The sequence below is a fragment of the Euprymna scolopes genome, chromosome 9 (genome assembly GCF_053919585.1).
Source record: "Euprymna scolopes isolate OS-2025 chromosome 9, ASM5391958v1, whole genome shotgun sequence".
NCBI classification, from domain to species: domain Eukaryota; kingdom Metazoa; phylum Mollusca; class Cephalopoda; order Sepiida; family Sepiolidae; genus Euprymna; species Euprymna scolopes.
Genome location: NC_136490.1, coordinates 40,092,429 through 40,111,678, shown reverse-complemented (window position 1 = coordinate 40,111,678; position 19,250 = coordinate 40,092,429). Strand labels below are relative to the sequence as shown.

At 33.8% G+C, this 19,250-nt stretch overlaps 1 protein-coding gene across 6 annotated transcripts in view; it reads left to right on the top strand.

Moving 5' to 3' along the window:
- The first annotated feature begins 3,194 nt into the window (after positions 1–3,194).
- LOC145284509 (electrogenic aspartate/glutamate antiporter SLC25A13, mitochondrial-like) overlaps positions 3,195–19,250 on the top strand; it is a 169,067-nt gene continuing 153,011 nt past the window's right edge. For 2 of the 6 annotated variants that reach the window (XM_080133393.1, XM_080133390.1), the window contains exons 1-2: positions 3,744–4,261; positions 4,725–4,793. In XM_080133393.1, the coding sequence (XP_079989519.1) occupies positions 4,241–4,261; positions 4,725–4,793 (90 nt within the window). In that variant the 5' untranslated portion in view covers positions 3,744–4,240. Of the gene's footprint in view, positions 3,661–3,743; positions 4,262–4,724; positions 4,794–19,250 lie in introns of those variants that run through there. The other 4 variants (XM_080133391.1, XM_080133389.1, XM_080133392.1 and 1 more) reach the window with 3 other exon arrangements.

Below are 19,250 nucleotides of genomic sequence, written 5' to 3'. Positions count from 1 at the left end.
TGAGGATTGTGTGACTAATGCCCACAGTCCACTTAGAAACCATTATTATTATGATATTCATACACGACCTTCCTGATAATATTGTGTTCAATAGTGGTATCAGCTGAAATCACATTTAAATCTCAACCTAAAGGTTAGGAACCATTGCTCAAAACAACAAGGTACTACAACAGGGCTGTCTGGGAAGCCATTAGAGAACACATTTGAGATGTCCCATGGACTGATATCTCCTCTCTTCCGGCTGAACAGTGTGCCAATGAGACAACTGAATGGCGCAAAGTGGGCATTGAAGCACAAGTTTCCACATGGAAGTATTATAGCAAGCCCCACTCAATCCCATGGTTTACTGCAGATTGTGCAGCTGCCATTGCACAAAGACAGCATGCATTCTGTCAGGTTGTACGTCATAAGTCAAATACAAATAGGCAAAAATTCATAGATGCTAGAAATCATTGTAAGAGTGAAATAGCAACAGCCAAAAGAAAGCATGCTGAAATAATCAGGGAACGCATTGAATCGCAAAAGATAGGAACTCGTGATTTCTGGAAAATCTATTATAGTGTAGTGAATAAAGGGCAATCAGTAATTCCTGCACTGAGCACAAACCAGAAGGTTGCATGCACGGCAATGGAGAAGGCGGAGCTGCTTGTCTGGTGATTCGCCTCCAACTCCACCTTAGAGTCAACAAACAACTCCCTCCCAAATTTCCCTATGCAGTTTGAAGCTACACTAGATGATGTAAAAATCACCTCTTCTCATGTTCGCGATATCATAAAAAACTTAGACACACGCAAAGGCGTGTGAGCCTGATCTCATCCCCGCTATACTAATTAAGAAACGTTCAGCTGAGCTAGCCTCTATACTTTCCAAGCTCTACAATAAATGCCTTGCTGAATCTTGCTTCCCTAATAGCTGGAAGATGGCCTTTGTGGTATCAGTGTACAAGAATTCTGGTGAAAGAACAGATCCTCTCAATTATCGCCCAATTAGTCTCCTCCTCCTTTCTGCTAAAATCTTTGAGACGTTAATTAATCAAACACTAGTTCATCACTTTTCAAAAGCAAATCTTCTTTCTTACAAACAGTATGGATTCAGGCAATGTCGTTCTACTGCAGATATTTTAACAGTCATTTCTGAACGCATTTACCATGTACTGGATAAGGTGGGGGAAGCCAGAGCTGTAGCCCTTGATATATCCAAGGCCTTTGACAACGTCTAGCATGGAGGGCTGCATTTAAAATTAAATCGTACAACTGAATGTATACTAAATATAATTAGATCCTTCTTAGACAATAGAAGCATACAGGTTGTCATTAATGGATGTACACCCAAGAAGCATAACATTAATGCAAGAGTACTTAAGGAGTCAATCTATGGACCATTATTATTCCTGATATTCATAAACGACCTCCCTGATAATATTGTGTCCGAGATGGGTATATTTGCTGATGCTACAACGCTCTGTAATATGCATGATGGAAGGACAGACGTACATGAATCTAAGACGATGGCGGAATCGTTAGAAAATTACCTCCAGACTATAGTGGAATGGGGCCGCAAATGGTGGGTAACATCTAAGCTAGTAAGACTAAGCTGCTCTCCTTTAACAATTACAAGACGCCTCTCTAACCGCCTATATCCATGACAAATAACACCCTACCTGAGAATTCTACCTTCAAACTCCTCGGCCTAACATTTGAGGGCAATATGAACTGGAACAAATACATAGAGGACATTGCAAAGGCTGCTGCAAAGAAGGTGGGTTCTCGTCTATTGAACTAGAAGACTACTCACACCTGAGAGTATCCTGTACCTCTACAAGGCTGAGAGTATCCTGTACCTCTACAAGGCCACCATTCACCCATGCATGGAGTATTGTTGCCACATCTGGGCTGGTGCATCTACCACTTGTCTCTCCCTCTTAGATAAAGTCCAAAAAAGAGTTGTCAATCTAATCGGTCCCACTTTATCAACTAAGCTCCAGTCTCTGCCTCATCGGTGCAATATTGCATCACTGTGCCTGTTTTACAAATATTTTAATGGTATGTCTTCTGATGAACTCATTGCACTTGTACCCCCTCGACGTACATATCCCTGACAAACCCACTTAGCAATAAGATCTCACACCTTCACTGTTGATGTCCCTAAATGCCCAAAAGCTTTCTATTCTAATAGTTTTTTCCCTTGAACAGCTAGACTTTGGAATTCCCTTCCTGCTGCCGGTTGCTCTGGTTGTACTGATATGCAGAAGTTATAATGTAACATAAATAAATATCTTGTTAATCTTTCCTAGACATGGCCCCAAATAGTAGCCCCTTACGTCTAAGTGGCGATATGCTTTGTAAGGGGTGAACATAAGTAAAAAAAAAAAAAAAAAAAGAAGACAATTCTCATTTTGGTTAATCCTCGCCTCCCTAATTTTGTCATTTAGTCTTCACATTCCTTAAACGATTTATATGACAAAAGGGGGGGGGGGGATCAGAATTGCTGTTTCTTTTTAGTTAGAATCTATCCATCTAACACTTATCGCTAGCTAGTTTTTGACCTTGAATTCTTTTCATTCCTTACATCAGGTGGCTTCATGCCTTGTCTGGAGCAATTTCGGTACTTGTTCAAAGACATGCGACAGATCGATTTTTTAATATGTCCTTTTAATCAAAAACAATATTACTTAATTGCCATGTTGAAAATAGTAATATATCAAAATATTATGAAAATTCATCGAGTAGAAAGTTATAGTTAAAAGTAATTGTTATTAGGGGAAAATGCATTTTCACAGACGTTTCTGAGTAGACTGTAAAGATTGAAGAAAAAGGGGGCATAACTCAGAAAGCATATTTTAGATTACATCGTAATGGTGGCCAACATGTTTAGCCGATATCGATTAACTTCTTTTTTTTTTACTAAAAATACAATAGCAGTTGTTCTATTTGATAAATTTTCGTAATTTTGGATATATTACTATTTTCGACATGACAAGTAAGTAATATAGCTTTTACTTAAAAGGACATATAAAAATCGATCTGTTGCCTATCTCTGTACAAGCACTTTCTATTAAAAAAAATAAATAAAACATAAAATAATTTCAAAAATAAATATTCAGTGAATATTATTCACAAAATTTGAAAAGACCCTGAATAAAGTGGAGTGGAGAGTTACATCGACCGAAAAGTACGGGTTCAAATAATTCAGACAATACAAACACATCTATATAGTCTCTTCGGAACGAAGGAAGTAACAGGTAATAACCCCCTCATCCGAAAAAAGAAGGTAACACTTGGGAGAATAGCTGCAAGCTGCACTGCACTATTGCATCATCAGGGACTGAACAGATAGTACACTTTGATCTGAGCCAAAAGGCAGACACAAAAACTCCTCACTTATGCTCGGACATGTTCTTAAAAGCCTATATCAGAGTAAATTATAGCTATGTTCGACTCCAGTAAATTATTCTCCCAGGTATTACTTTCTCCTTTTGATGTGGGGAGGGTTGTTGCCGGTCGTTTGAGTGCGATGCAGTATGCAGCAGCACCCCAATCAGGGAATGCGGACGGGTTTAATCGATGTAACTTTCGCAACGATCCCGACTGTAGCCCTTTTTAGGAGAAGCTGGGTTACCTAACGTTAAACTAATCTCAGCCTTGTTATAGTGAGCGACAGGTAATTTAACAGATACTACATTGTGATCATTTTTTTTTTTTTTTTTTTTTTTTTTTAAGGCAGGAAACCCTCCGATTCACGTCAAAGCAAATTTTATAAAAGGTGATATTTCTCCATCGGAATATTATTAAAATAGATCGAGATTGGCACAAAATATTTATAAATATTTGAATGACGTTTTTTTTTTTTTTTTTTTTTTCGTAGAAATGTAAATAAAACGGTTCCAAGAAAATGGTAATCGCACGCCAATTTTTTTTTTTTTTTTTAATCCCATGAAGGGCATTATGAGCGCAGTCATCAATATTTCCGTTACAAGTGGTGACGGAGTGTCTTTCTTTTAACCCTAACGCGTCATTTTTTCCAAGTATTTATATACATTAAAGTCTGTTTCTCTGCCTTTTCTTTTCCTAGTAACCTCTACTTACACTTCTAGATATACAAACAAGAAGAGAAGAAGATCTTGCTAAGGAAAGAGGAAGAGGTTGCCTAAGAAAGCAGACTCCCGGATTGCGTGGTGGCCTTCACGCGAAATCTGAAGGTCAGCAATAAATATTCTCCGTCTCCTTCATTCAGCTGCAGCATGGCGGCGACGAACGTGCTCGTAAGTGCTTTCGGGGAGCCTTATTTCCCCGTATTTTCCCCATATTTTAATTTAACTACATCTACTATTATCTTTCTCGGCGATTAGATTAATCTCGGTAGAGTTTAGTCTTTTATTTTTACTTCTATTTATCATCTGATATGGTTGTCATGCATATCTTTTGCTCCAAGACCATAGCAGTCGTTTTTTTTCTTTTCTTTTTGTTTAGATTAATTTTTCACATTTGTAATCTAATAAATAATTATTTATTAATCTCTGTTTTTTAAACGGTCTATTTAAAGTTCGAAATGGTTGATATTTTGGTTGTTTATTTTAAATAATTATTATTAAAAAAGAATATGACTGCCGCTCCTTCGCATTCACCTTGTGTTAAACTATAAACTTTTTTAATGACTTTTAGTAGATTTTTTTTTTTTTTATTATTATTATTAAAAAAATGATCGATTTTTATTTTTACTTTTAGGGAGGACGAACAAATTTTTCGGGGAACTGGTCCATGGGCATGATAAAAGCTGAATGTGAAGCTCACAAGGTGGGTTTTATATGGAAATAGTTTCTTAAAAAAAAAAAAAAAAAGATTGTCATTCTCTCTCTCTGACCATTTCTACGTGACTAAAACATATATTTTTTTTTACACTATTAACCGGTTGTTCTTTTTTAATTATTTATCGAAAAAATAAATAAATACAATTAGCGTAAAATAAAACGAAAATTTTGAAGTCTTATTTAAAAAAAAAAAAAATGAATTTTTAAATCCGCCAGAATACATTTCGCTGTCTGTGTAAACAAGTCTGCTATTTTGATCTTTTTATTAAATAGCTGAAAATAAATAAATAAATAAATAAATAAAAATGATTGATTACTTTGTAACCGTTTGAAATTAAAAACAACGAAATTGGATACGTCTAAACTTTCGAAAAAAAACAAACAAAAAAACAAACAAACAAAACAAAAGGTACTCAGTCATGCAGAGAGTGATCAGTGCTAAAATAATATTATTTTAAAAGCCATTCTTAACATGGGGAGGGTGTTTTGTACCTACAATTGAATAAAAAAAACATAAAACTTTAATTAAACGTGGAAATACGATTTAAACAATAGCGCGGATCCGGATCACTCTCTGCATTAGCACCAAACAAAACAATATTTGGCATTAAATTTCGGTATTTTTGCAGAATACGGATCGTGCCGAAACAGTAAACACTTACTTAGAAACGCATTTTTAATATGGAGAGAAGGGCGCTGTTTTAACTATTCTGTACTTTCATGTAACAATTCAATTAAAAAAGAATACCATAAGAATTAAATTAACGTATAGATTCGATATTAAAAAAAAAACCTGAGTGTGTGTGTGTGTGTATATATATATATAAAAGTGAAAGTGTGTGTTTGTCTGTCTGTGTACATTTCTCTACGCAATAACTCTGTCAATTTTCAGTCTACAAACTCGAAATTTGATACAGGGTATTGAGATTTGGGAAAATCTTTGTAATCCGTTTTCGGCCAGAAATTTGGCTGTTAAGGGGTCAAAGTTCAACGATTTGATCTTTCAGAACTCTACCAAACTCCTCCGACAATTTTCGGTCTAAACACTTGAAATTTTAGGTATAGGTTCCTTGGACATGGATCTAACTTAATAACTTGATTTGAGCCCAAAACAATAAATGTGAAGGGGGCCATAATAGGGGTCAAAGTTTAAAAAAAATTTGACCACTTCGCTTGGTGTATCAGAATTTTGGGGCAATTTTTGACACCTCTTACAGTAACACGAAACTGCGAATAAAATATAAAAAAAAAACTCGTAATTTATCTTTTAAAAGTGGGTTGTTTATTTTCTTCATGGAATATACTTCCAAAATAAACTATTAAAGTTGTTTAAAAAATAATAGAAATATTTTTTAATTTTTAAAAAACAGTGTTTACAAAGTGCCGGTGCGCCTTCATGCAGCCATTTAAAAAAAAAATTTTTACGCGATGAAATCAATTGAATTTTACGAGTTAAATATTTTTCAATTTTTAAACTTTGAAAATCTATCAAAATTTTTCTATTGGTGAAATTTTTATGATATTTTCAGGGTCAGTGTGAAATGTTATGCTTTTTCCAATAAACTGAATATAATATTTTAGACAAACGGTTTTTTTTTAATTCACCCCCCCCCATTTTGAAATGTCTATTAAAATTTTAATAATTAATTTCCGTATCAAAGTTTTATATATCACAAATTGAAGATAAAAGATCAATAAATAATATATTGTAAATTAAAACAACAAAAAAACTGTTTTTTTGTTGTTTTTTTTTTTAAGTCCAAAGTGTAAAATCTTTTTTTTTTTTTTTTTTTTTTTTTAAACCACGTTGATTTTTTTTTTTAATTGGAAGCCTATGTTCTGCTTATATTGTTCAGTAAGTAATGGACGCTGATGACAATTTTTTCTATTTCATTCAATGTTGTCTTCTTTTAGATATTAAAAAAAATGAATTTCACTCGATAAAGAAGAATGAAAATATAAGAAATCAAAAATTTATGTATTTCTGAGGAAAAAAAAAATTCCCTGAGTGTTTTTTTTTTTTTTTTTTTTTTTTTAAAGGCAAAAACTTATAAGTAAAATTTGACTATTTTTAAACTATGGGAACACATATTTCTTCAGGCACAAGGCTAGACGGCTAACGCGAACGTGTGGTTTTTACTGCCTTCTATCCATCCGTAGTTCTAAACAAGGACAAACGGCTACTTCCGATTTTCGATAAAGATGTAAAAATGCTTGCATAATCGGCGTTTAAAAAATTCTTTTATTTAAAAAATAAATGGAATTTAAAATATAAATATGGATAAATTCTGAACAATGAAGAGTGGAACTATATATTCAATAGCATTTTTTATAGGTAAGTGATTTTTTTCGAATTTATATCGATTTTTTTTTTTTTTTTATATAACCGAAGTAAGTAAAATTTTGTTGATTTTCTTTAAATCTTTTTTAAAGAAAACCGATCTAAAAAAAACAAACAAATATTGCATAATTTGCTGTTAAACCTGTTATTTTTTTAAATTTTGGTCTTTGCTCTTTTAATTGAAAAAAAAAATTAGGGTTTGAATTAGATGTTTCAAGTAGTTAGAAGCTTGTAAAGATAGGAGGTCGAATTATTCAATTTTTTATGCATTCTTAAGATCGGTTTCTGATACTACTACCGCTTCGCCGAATTACTCAGACAATTTCTGGTCTAAACATTTGAAATTTTACATAAAGGGTATTCAGAGATAGGGCAAGCTTTTTAATCGGTTTGGGTCAAAAATTTGAGTTACCAATATATAAATCTATGTATGTATGTTTGCATGTCTGCCTAAAACTTTCAACAGAGGCGACTGATTTTTACAAGATCAGTATCGTTTTGAAGTTCGACCCTTCAGACGACAAATATCGAAAAATTGGCTAAAAACAATATCTTCACTTTCAACTGGGCACTTTTCTACAAGGGGGTCGCTTTTTTTGCCAATATTTTCGAAAGTCATCCTCTCCTTTCGATTGTCTAGCCTTAATTAAAACCTACATCATTTCCGATTTGGCAGTGGTCGTAACAGCAAAGACGTCAGGTTTTTTTCCCAGTCTTTTCCTCCTTTGCGGTACGGGTTCGAACCTCTGCCTTCCTACTACCACTTTTTTTTTTGCTCAACATACACCTCCAAACACCCGAGCAATGCTCGGCACCCATGCTAGTGTGTGTGTGTGTGTGTGTGTGTGTGTGTGTATATATATATATGTATATGTATATATATATATATATATATATATATACACACACACTTTCCGATTAGGTATTCAAGAGTGATAACTTATAAATTTAACAAAGTTAAGAGTGCTCAATAAAAGTAGAGCAAGATATATTTTTATTAACAGAAACAAATTTACATAGTCGTGTGAAAACTAGGAGTCCTCTTCAGCCGACTTATTGGTTTCTTTGTGTGTGTAATATATATAGCTTATCAGAATGCGATGAAGAGAAATCAAATAAAGTGCTCGGTCGCGAATGTGAGAGCTAAAATACAAATATTTACTTAAAAACCATACGTACATATTCCAAATACAGACCAGCGGTTTCATCGTATTGACCCAGCCAATATATATACATATACACGTACACATGAGGTGCCTCTAATAAGTTTCCATGGGTGCTACCAGATCAGGCTGTCTGAAGATATTGGCTTCCTGAGACGAAATGCACCTAACATTGATGCGTTTTGTTTTTCTACTTCCTTTTTCAAAACTTAATTATGTTCTGCGAAACCAAAAACAAAAACAACTCACCTTTCCCCCCTTTTCCATCTTCCCATTTCCCTTTTCTCTTTCTATCTCCCCAACTTTCTGACTGGTTTCCTAACTTAAAATGTACCAAACATTAATGCTGTAACCCTTTTCCCTCTCCCATTGCAAAATTCATTCATGTTCTGCAGGACAGAGAACAAAAACAATAAAATTCACTAAAAAACAACCAAACCAAACACAACAAACTAGCGATTGAAGATACAAAGAGCTTGAAGAATAAAAACCTTCTACAAAATAACTGAATGCAACATAAATACTATTTCCAAAATAACTGGATTTGGCATTAAATAACCCGAAAAGTGTTGATATGCCATAAAACAACCAAACCAATAAATTTCCAGACTTTTTTCATGTGGCACTTTTATTCATAGTACACACCTGAAACTCTCCTCCGGTTGCAATGCACTTGTACCGTTCCAACGTCTGGAAGGCTCGATGGAAGTTCTCTTGTGTGTGCATATCAATGACCCTCGTCTCTTTCATCTCCTCAATTGTCTCATAACGACGGCCTCTAAGGTTTTCCTTGGGCTTAGGGAAAAAGTCACAGTGACCAAGGTTTGGACTATAGAGAGGGCTAGGAACTGTCTTGATGCCATCTTGGTCAAATCGTCTGTGACAAGGATGGAATTGTGGACATGAATTTGTGAAAATCTTCCGCATCTTCAGTTCCTCACGAATAATTGTATGACAGTTCCCACACTGACATCAAACTGTGCACTCATTGTCTCTATAGATGCACGACTGTCCTTATCCATGAAATTCTTTATTTGGCCAATCAACTTCTAACTTCCTTACTCCTCCTATATCTCCTCATCCCTCACAGACTCCCTGCCTTCCTTGCATCTTTTATACCATTCGACTGCTGCTTAATTCATGCAAGATGATACAAAAGCAGTCTTAAGTATTCCATACGTTTCTGTGGTATTTTTTCCAAGTTTAAAACAGAATTTTATTGCATATCATTCTTCTAAAATGTCCTCACATCTGGATTGCATTTTTGAAATTCAGCTGTGACAATCTGGCTTAAGTAGGTTGCATTCCAATTCCTGCTGTAGCTGTTCATTTAAACCTGGAATCATAAATATTGGTCAGTCATCTCATAAGATTATAGTAATAAGTAACATACTGAATTTCCAAGAGTCTATGACAATTTTAAATGCCTGTACAAAAGTCTGGAAACTTATTTAAGATACCTTGTATATATATATATGTATATACAGACACACACACGGACACATATAATGACATAATCACATTGACAAACCGATTCTCACCAGATCATTAAAGTTAAGCAATGATGAGCCTGGTCAGTACCAGGTGGGTGACCATTTGGGGATGCTACATGCTGTATGTACCATATCGGTACGTAGAAATTTTCAGATCATTGGGATAGATGCACCTTCGGTCTTCGTTAAAACATGCATCTAAAAGTAAAATCTTGAGGCTTGCTGTCTGCTCTGTCTTATGGCAGCTATTGAACCGACTGAGATTAGCAGTTGTACCAAAACAGTGTGGTTGGTCCTGCAGAAAACCTTCACCATTATAAACAAATCACCTGTGGATTTTGGTCCTGGATATGACCTAAAACTATATCCGATGGTGAGGCCCCAGCTTGCGGGCCTTGGGGAGTGTGGAGCCACCGTTTAATTGCCATTGCTCCCAGGTCCATTCTGACCCGGAGTGGTAGTACCTGTTAGGGTCCCAACTATGGGTTAAATAGAATCAGACTTAAAAAACAAATATACTCCATTAAAAAATCGTTTCTCAAAATCACTAGATTCGGCATTAAATAACCTGAAAAGGGTTGATATGCCGTAAAACAAAAATAACCAACCTGTGGATTTCCAAACAAATTACTTTTTGTAGTGAAACTTGTACATCGAAATCGATGGGAGTATCATCATCGTCATATATATATTAGAGTTTGGACGATTAATCGGAATCAGAAAAAAAGCAGACCTTTTGGAGTATTGGAATAAATAAAAAAAATTGTGCCTATTTTCCAAAGGCAAAAACGGTTCTTTAATTATATTTTTATTTTGTTTAATACTATGAACAATTATCTTCTCACCTATTTTTGCTCGAAGACAGTGTCAAAAAAAATTAACGAGGTGCTAGTGCACTTATGATCCGTGCTATTTTTTAAATCGTATTTCCAAGTTTAATTAAAGTTTTATGATATGTTTTTTATTCAATTGTAAGGTTAAAGTATAGAATAGGTACAAAACACCCTCCCCATCTTAAGAATGGCTTTTTTAAATAATGTTATTATTTCAGCATGGATCAATAAGTGCACTAGTACCAACAACAATTAAAACGAAGTATACCTCTAAAATTCAATACAAATTTTATTCATTCTTCATTGCAAAAAAAAGGAAATGCCTAATTTGTCTCTGTATAGAGCTGGTAACACGTTGAAAGATAATAGTCTTTTATCTTCATCAGGAACTGGAATATGGGTTCTGCACTGTTCGAAGATCGGATTAATTACAGCCGTTTGAAGGAGTTGGTATGATGCCTTCTGATGAAAGATTCAATTCTCAACTAGAGGTGACATCACAGAAGTTCATAAAGAATGTTGAATTGAATGAAACGTCATAAAAGGTCAATAATTCTGACCTTAAAAAGTCTCTGTGAGACAGTTAATAATAACTTGACCTAATCATTTAGGCCCTAAATAAAGTCTCAAGAAGACGAAGGGTAGAAACACCCAATTGCCTCCGATACAGAGAGAGAGTTGAGTTCCATCTTTCTTCTATAACTGCTTGTCTGGAACTAAAAGGAAAAAGTATTCAAAAACCTGCCAAGCCCAACGCTCAGCAGTTAAACTCTCGACCAATCTGATTGAAAGACAGTGGATGGCCAATCAGTCAATGACCATCCCTCTTGAAGAAGCCCGCATAAATCGGGCGAAACGTTGAGTATCCAGGTCCTTCCACCTCCATTTTATTTCATATCATCGGATTTAATCCAGCTCAACAATCATATATATATATATATATATATCTATATATATTATTTATGGAACGATTCCGATACACTTACCAAGTCAATGACCATCCCTCTTGAAGAAGCCCGCATAAATCGGGCGAAACGTTGAGTATCCAGGTCCTTCCACCTCCATTTTATTTCATATATATATATATATATATATATAATTTACGGTGAAACTAGTATTAAGTCATTGATATTGATTATTTTAATTCAGAATAATATTTAATCATCAAAATCTATCAAGTTTTAACTAATTTTATGTCTCTATTGGGATGTTCATTGTTTAATTCTTATTCTAATCACGTCATTTATTTCGAGTGAACTGGTCATTACCCCCCAACAACTTATTTTTACTTAAAAGACCTTTTTAACTAGAAAATTATGAACTTCAGTTATCCTACTCCTTAGCTAGCTTTGTCCCCGACTTGTAGCGATAACTTTAGCTTTTCTTTTCTTTTTTTTTTTTTTTTTTTGCGTCCAAATTTTAAGTTTCTATTTCGGAGTTTCGCATGTATAATGAAACTTTCTATAACTTAAGTGTTTCTGATGTTATTTATTTTAATTTTCTTTTAACTCTGACCTGCTCAAATAGAAATAAATTGTTTGTAAACAAACCTAGTTATTTATAAATAATTTAGGTAGCTAAAATAGGAATTATATTTTTTGATGAATATACTTTCATAGGTAAATAATTGCTTATAAGATATAAGTGTTTCTAATGAAAAATATCCCAAGTTTCTCTTTTAATGTCGTGGCTAAATTATGGGCTGCCATGTATTTTCGTTTTCGTTTTGATTTGGAAAAAATTATAAAATATAATTTTATAAAAAAAATGACATTTTTCGGAAACCAAGCAAAAATGCTAATTGTCAACAATAAAATTACAAACATAAATATTGGTCGTTTGTGTGTTTTGTTAATGTTAAGATATGATTTAAAAAAAAAAAAAATATGGTAACTCTAATAATTATTAATTCTACTAATACTCCTGGCAGGGAGTTCTCTTCCAGTCCACTGCAAGAACTTAGACACCAAGCGGAAAGTGGGATTGAGAAGTCAGTGCCTCCAAGGAGGAAACACTCTGATCTGCAAAAAGTGCCATCGGTATTACCAGTGAGGGCGCCTAAGGCGACTAGCAATGAACGAACTCCTTCTCAAAGAGAGAAGGCAAAGCCTGGGAGTGTGGACCTCCTAGAACTGCACAGAACTAAACTTCCACTACAAAATCAACAGGGACCGAATCTTTACAGGAATGCTATAATCTCTTGATTTTGGAGATCCAGGATAAAAATCTCTAGAGATGCTAGTTCTTGTGTCTAATGATACAATAGTGACGAAAGAATATGGACGGGGCCTATTAGTAGCACAAATAAACTAAATGAAAATAACTAATACTTAAACTTTTGGCTATGATGAACTTTAATTCTCGCCCTCAAAATTAGTTTTGTACTGAGATTCATATTTAACAAAAAAAAAAAATCTCGGAATTAACTGAAAAGCACTTGACGAGTTGAAAGTCTTGAGAAAAAGAAAAGTAAAAAAAGTAGACAACACTAAATACACCAAGGGTTATGTTAAAGTTAAGAAAAACATTCTAGCCTATCAAAAAATGTTGGAAAAAAAAAAGAAAAAAAGGTGCTTGTACTCTTTTGCCACCGCTATTTTTAAATAGTTTTTTCAGATTCTTCACGATATCTTTTTTTTTATTATTATTAAAGTGTCAGGTGGAAGCACAGAATAGTTACAAAACACTCTCCCCCTCCTTATGTTATGAATGGCTTTCAAAATAACGTTATTTCAGCACGGTGGCAAAAGTGCACAAGTACCAAAAAAAAAAAAAAAAAAAAAAAAAACTTCAAAAGGTGTTTTTCAAATCGTAAATTGCTGCGGTCATTTCTGAGACTGACTAAAGATTCTCCGTCAATACCCTGGACTGGCTTTATAAGTACTCTGGATACCCATTCCATACATTCGTAAATTGATGGCTAGAATTAAAGCTGCAAGTCAAACATTCAAGTATTATGGTTCATGCGTATTACTGTTCTCAAACTAGAGACGAGCGAAAAGGATCTGTTCTCGTCTGAGGGATAATTGAACAGGTGCTACATTTTGATCATAAGAGATCGATTCCGCGTTTGATTTGATTTTAAACCATTGAGGATATTTAAAAATAGGGTAGAGCCCTATAAAGTAAATGTAGTATTTTGGTTACTGCTGATATGAAATTGAAAAAATGGGTGGTGAAAGAAATTGGGTATTGGTAATCTAGTTAAAATTATCACCCATTTTGGATGGCCTGCCTAATTTGTAAATATTTTTTAATGTTTTTTGAAAATAATTAAAAGTATATTATCTCCTCGATCATTAGATTAGTCTTACAAGACTGGGGAACTTTTAAATTTTTGTTCTATTCTGTGTCCGCCTTCAAAAAGATGGAGGTTGTATATTTTCCTTACATTAAAAAAAAAAAGAAACAAAACAAAAAAAGAACGGTCTCGTATCTAACTTTGTCCTCGTAGAGCGGCAAATGAATTGGGACATTCGTGTCGCCCCTTTTCATTGTGTAAGAAATGTTTGTAATTATGTAAGAAGTTATAAAATGGTTCGTTTTTGTGTCCCCCCCCCCGCTTCCAAAAAGTTCGACGTACTAAAACTAAAAATTAATATTTTGTAAAGAAAGAATACTTTTAAAATTATTTTTTTTATAAATAGTTTTATTTAAAATAAATAATTAAAAATAACAACTACTTAAATAATAACATTTAAACACTATTTGTCGTCCTTAACCTTTTCTCCTTGGAACGAGAAACCGGCAAGTTACCTTGACTTTTTTGTTAAACTGACAGACATAAGAAATGTCGAATATTTTTTCTTTTTCTATTTTTATTTCAATATTTTATTTTGTTTAGTAATTTTACTTAAAAAAAATAAATAAAATTTTGATATGACCTTGACTAAGTTTTGATTTTTTTTTTTTTAATTAAAAATTCATATTACTAAAAACGTAAGTAAATTAAACAAAAGCTGAATTTTTACGATGTTCCCCAGCGTATTATAAACATCCAACCTCCCCATGTTAAGAACGGCTTTCAGAATAAACACCCCCCCAACCCTGAAAGCCGTTCTTAACATGGGGGGTATTCCGGAAGCCGTTCTTAACATGGGTGGTTGGGAGTGTTTATACTACGCTGGGACAGATCATAAAAAAATGCCGCAAATATACCCGGTGTACCAAGTGCAAGAGAGATTCAAACAATTTTAATGTTTTGATTTCATAAAAAATATCTGTGAGATGAACAAATGAACGAATCTCTTAGTAACTGAGAGTTGTCTCCCTCAGCACAATGACAAATTGTAAAACAGCACCGGAATGGCGTTTTTAAACTGGCTTTAAAATGTTTAACAAATCCAAATATTGAAAGTTTTTTGTTTTGTTTTTATCCTTTTTAGATTAATTTAAAGCAATATTATCTTAATAATGATCTTATTTGATAAGAAAATAACTTAATTAAAAATAAAAATCCCGGGCAATGTTGTGTTTATAATAAATAAATAATTCACATCATTAGCAAAGTCTTTTTTCTATTTATTTTGGTACTTGTGCAGTTTATGCACCTTACTTCTTTTTTCTTTTTTTTTTTTTTTTAGATAAATTGAAATTTTACGGTATCTTTTGTTATTGTTAGGTGAGCGTACAGAATAGTTAACACAACTCGCTCTTTAAGTTAAGAATGGATTTTTAAATAGCGTTATTATTTCATAACAGTCCGTAAACTACAGAAGTATCTGTTATTTGGTTTATTTTTAATTCATTCATCGTCATGACCTCCAATAAGATGCCCTTACTAGTGTTAAGGTTGTCAAGTCAACTTGTTTTTGTGATATTTTCGTCGAGTAATTCAATCTTTTAACCACATTAATTTCTTTTTCTCTACTTTATCGATAAATTTAGTTAATTTTCTTGTCTTTTCCTTCTATTTATCATTTAACTAGTTGTACATACCCAACGTTGCCCGGAAGTTTTTTTTTTTTTTTTCACTTTATTTTTTGGCAGTTTATGGCATTCTTTCGTTTTTATTTATGTTTTTGGCAAGTTCAGTTATGTAAATTATTTAGAGTGGAATGAGTTTCGCCATTATTCCCAAGCAACTTTATTTTATTTTTTTTTATACTTAAATTCTGTAGTTTTAAAGCAATAACATTAAAAACACTAAATTATGACAAGTTTCATCGTACACGTAAAACGCCACGACGAAAACTAGTCCGATTTAAAGAAAAACAAAAACAAAAAAAAAACGTAACCGCCATTTTTATAAACAAATCGAAACGAGTTCCTAATTCTTTAGAAACGGTTTTAAAGGAGAAATGGTTAACTACAAAAACAAAGAACGTTCTTTTACCTCTTATATTTAAATAGAATCCCCTCTCCCAAGAAATGTACCCTGTCTTAAACTAGAAAATTATAAACAAGGCCTCGTTTCGACGTGTTTTCATTTCGGCGTTCACGTGTATAATAAAACTTGTTATAATTTACTGTTTTTAATGTTTTTATGGTGTTTAGAGTTGACTGTTCGATTTTTTTTTTTTTTAATATGTCGTTTTAAGCAGAAACAATATTACATACTTAATTGTTATATCGAAAATAATAATAGATCCAAAAATTATGAAAGTTCATAGAGTAAAAATATATAGTTAAAAGTAATTTTTAAGGAAAATCAGGTAAAATTGTATTTTTCTTAGCGATAGGCTTTATTTACTAAAAACAATAGCATTTATGAAAATTCATCGAGCAGAAGTTCTGCTCGATGAATTTTCATAATTTTTGGATATATTCCTATTTTCGACATGACAAGTTATATTGTCTTTGCTTAAAACGTCATATTTAAAAAAAATCGATCTGTCGACTCATCTTACCAAGCACTATTTTTATATTTATTTAATTTTGCAAAAATATGATTAAAATAAAAATAAGTTGTTTGTAGGTAATGACCATTCCCTCAAAATGAAAGGTAAGTAATGACCATTCCTGCAATGACCTAGTCCATATTGATTGCGGTGCAATAATGCTAGTTCTGTGCAGTTCTAGGTCCACCTTCCCAGGCATTGTTTTCTCTCTTTGAGAGAGGGTCAGTTTCTTGCTAATCGCCTGGGACGAACCTTATCGGTGAATGCTGACGGGACTGCCCGGGCACTCTTTGCAGGTCAGAGTGCCCCTGCTCGAGGGCGCTGACTTCTTGATCCCACTTTCCAACTCTGGTGTCACAGTTTTTGCAGAGGGAGAGAACTAACCCCCCCCCCCCCCCAGCCAGTTTAACCCTAAATAAATTCTGTGACTTAAATAGGAATCGATTTGTTTTTTTTATTTTTGCAATTTTGTTTTTGATTAAATACATTTTCCATTTTTTTAATTATAATATAGTTACAAATGTAAATTTTAATTTTTTTTTACAACATATATTTAAATTGTATGTTTGTTGATAAAATAACATATTTTTGAAGAATTAATGGTAACTTTTTTAGATTAGAGGCATAAAAATGGGGCGACCTCTATTTCGAACTTCTGCTGTAAAACTTTATTAAAATCGTTATTTTCATGCAGGCACTCGACTGAGCTCACTCTACTCCACCCCGTAAAGCATACAATAAAAACTCATCTAGCTACAACCACTGTCATTGGCCTTCGGGACAAGATAAAAGTGTAGTATCTGTTCTTCAGATGCTGCACTTCTACTTCTTGTTCTCTTTCGGTGGAGGAGAAATCCTTCACGACTGAGACAATTTTTATTTTTGTACCTTTTCTCCACGTTAAAAAACGACCCTGGTGTCTAACTCTGTCCCGTGGGGATGCATAGTAAATAGGTACAACCACTGTCATTAATTTCTTTCTTTCTCTCTCTCTCTCTAAAACTAAATGAAACTTCCATGGACAATGTTTTTTACCTAGAACAGCCCATTTGTAGAACGTAATACTACACGGCTGCTTCCCAGTTGACTATAACATGAACTTTTTCAAGTCCAGTATAAACAAAATCTTGCTGAGCCACATTATCAAATTCTGGCCAATCACCATCATCATTACCAATAATCACAGTGTAGTTTCACCGTCCACCTGACCGTCATTTTAACCGTTATCCTCGAATGGCTTTTTGGCCTTGGTAAATTGTGCCGCCTTAATAAAATAAAAAAAGAAGAAAAAAGTAGATTAATGTTTCTGAATTTTTTTAGGTGATGATTGATAATTTTGAATATTAACTTTGGATGTTACTTTCACAAAGTTTGAGGTGCATCTTTTCGAACTCTCAATTCTGTACGGAATTCAAACTGAATCCTTTATTTAATCTGTGGAGATAAATTGTCCTCATTCTATCAGCCATGACCTGATACATATGTCAAGTAATTTTTATTATATTCTTAATTATCAGAAGACTGTCATTTGGAATTGTTACTCAGTGCATTTTTGGTCGTTACCCCCCCCCCCCCCCCGACAAAGGTGTGATTGGGCTTTTACTCCTCTTTGTCCGTTCATTTGTTTGCACTTTTCTCTATAACCATGCTTTGGATTTTTAAAAAGTTTGACACAAGCATTCGCCCCCCCCCCTCCCCCCGGGGCCATTATGCCCCCAAATTGTTCATCCATGCATTTTTTTTCTCACTTTTCTCAATAACCAGGCCATGGATATTTTTTTAATTCTTGCACAAACATTAGTCATGGTGAAAGTAAATTTTTCACCCCGTATGCTTGACTTATTTTATTTATTTATTTATTTATTTTTTTAATGGAAATTGTTCCAGATAAGGCATGAAGCCAGTTGATGTAAGGAACTTTTAAAAAAATGTTATATAACAATTCAAAAAGATGGCCTGAATTAGATCGGAGGTTACATTGACTGAAACTCTTTCTATACAAAAAACATACTACCTTAGAGTCCACCATTCAAATTCATCGGCGTAACATTCACAGGTAACATGAACTGGAACAAATGAATAGAAGATACTACCAAGTCTGCAGGAAGGTGGGTTCCCTCTACCAGGTTAGAAAACTTCTCACACCTACCAATTTATTGTCAGGTTGACAAGGAAGTTCTTGCAGTTTTTAATTTTTAAATTCAGATGAACATATCTTGGCTCAAATAATAATCAAAATAAACGCCATCAGAATCAACACACTTTTGCCAATGCAAAAAAAGTGTATTTATGTCAGTAATGTAAAAGAATCTTGTGTTCTGGTGGTGGTGATGAAGTTGCTGAAGGTGTTTTTGATATCGCTTAGGTTTTTGAAGCATTTCTCACAAAGAAAGTTGTTGAGATGCTTGAAAAAGTGGTAGTCGATAGGTGAGAGGTCTGGAGATTGTGACAGATGAGGCAGTTTTGTAGCCCAATTTGTTCAACTTCTACAGGGTCAATTTAGCAATATGTGGTCGGGCATTGTTGTGGAAGAGAGTTGGGCTTTTTTTTGTTGCCTAATGCTGGTTGTTGTCAAAGTTTCTGATGCATTTCGTCTATTTATTGACAGTAGTTCTCTGCCATAATGGTTTTGCCTGCATTCAAAAACCTGTAATAGATGAGACCGATTGCAGATCACCAAACAGCATGACCTTCTTTTGGTGCAACTCTGGCTTCAAAAAGTGTCGTGGAGCTTTGTTGCCGTCTAACCACCAAACTGTGCATCGCTGGTGGT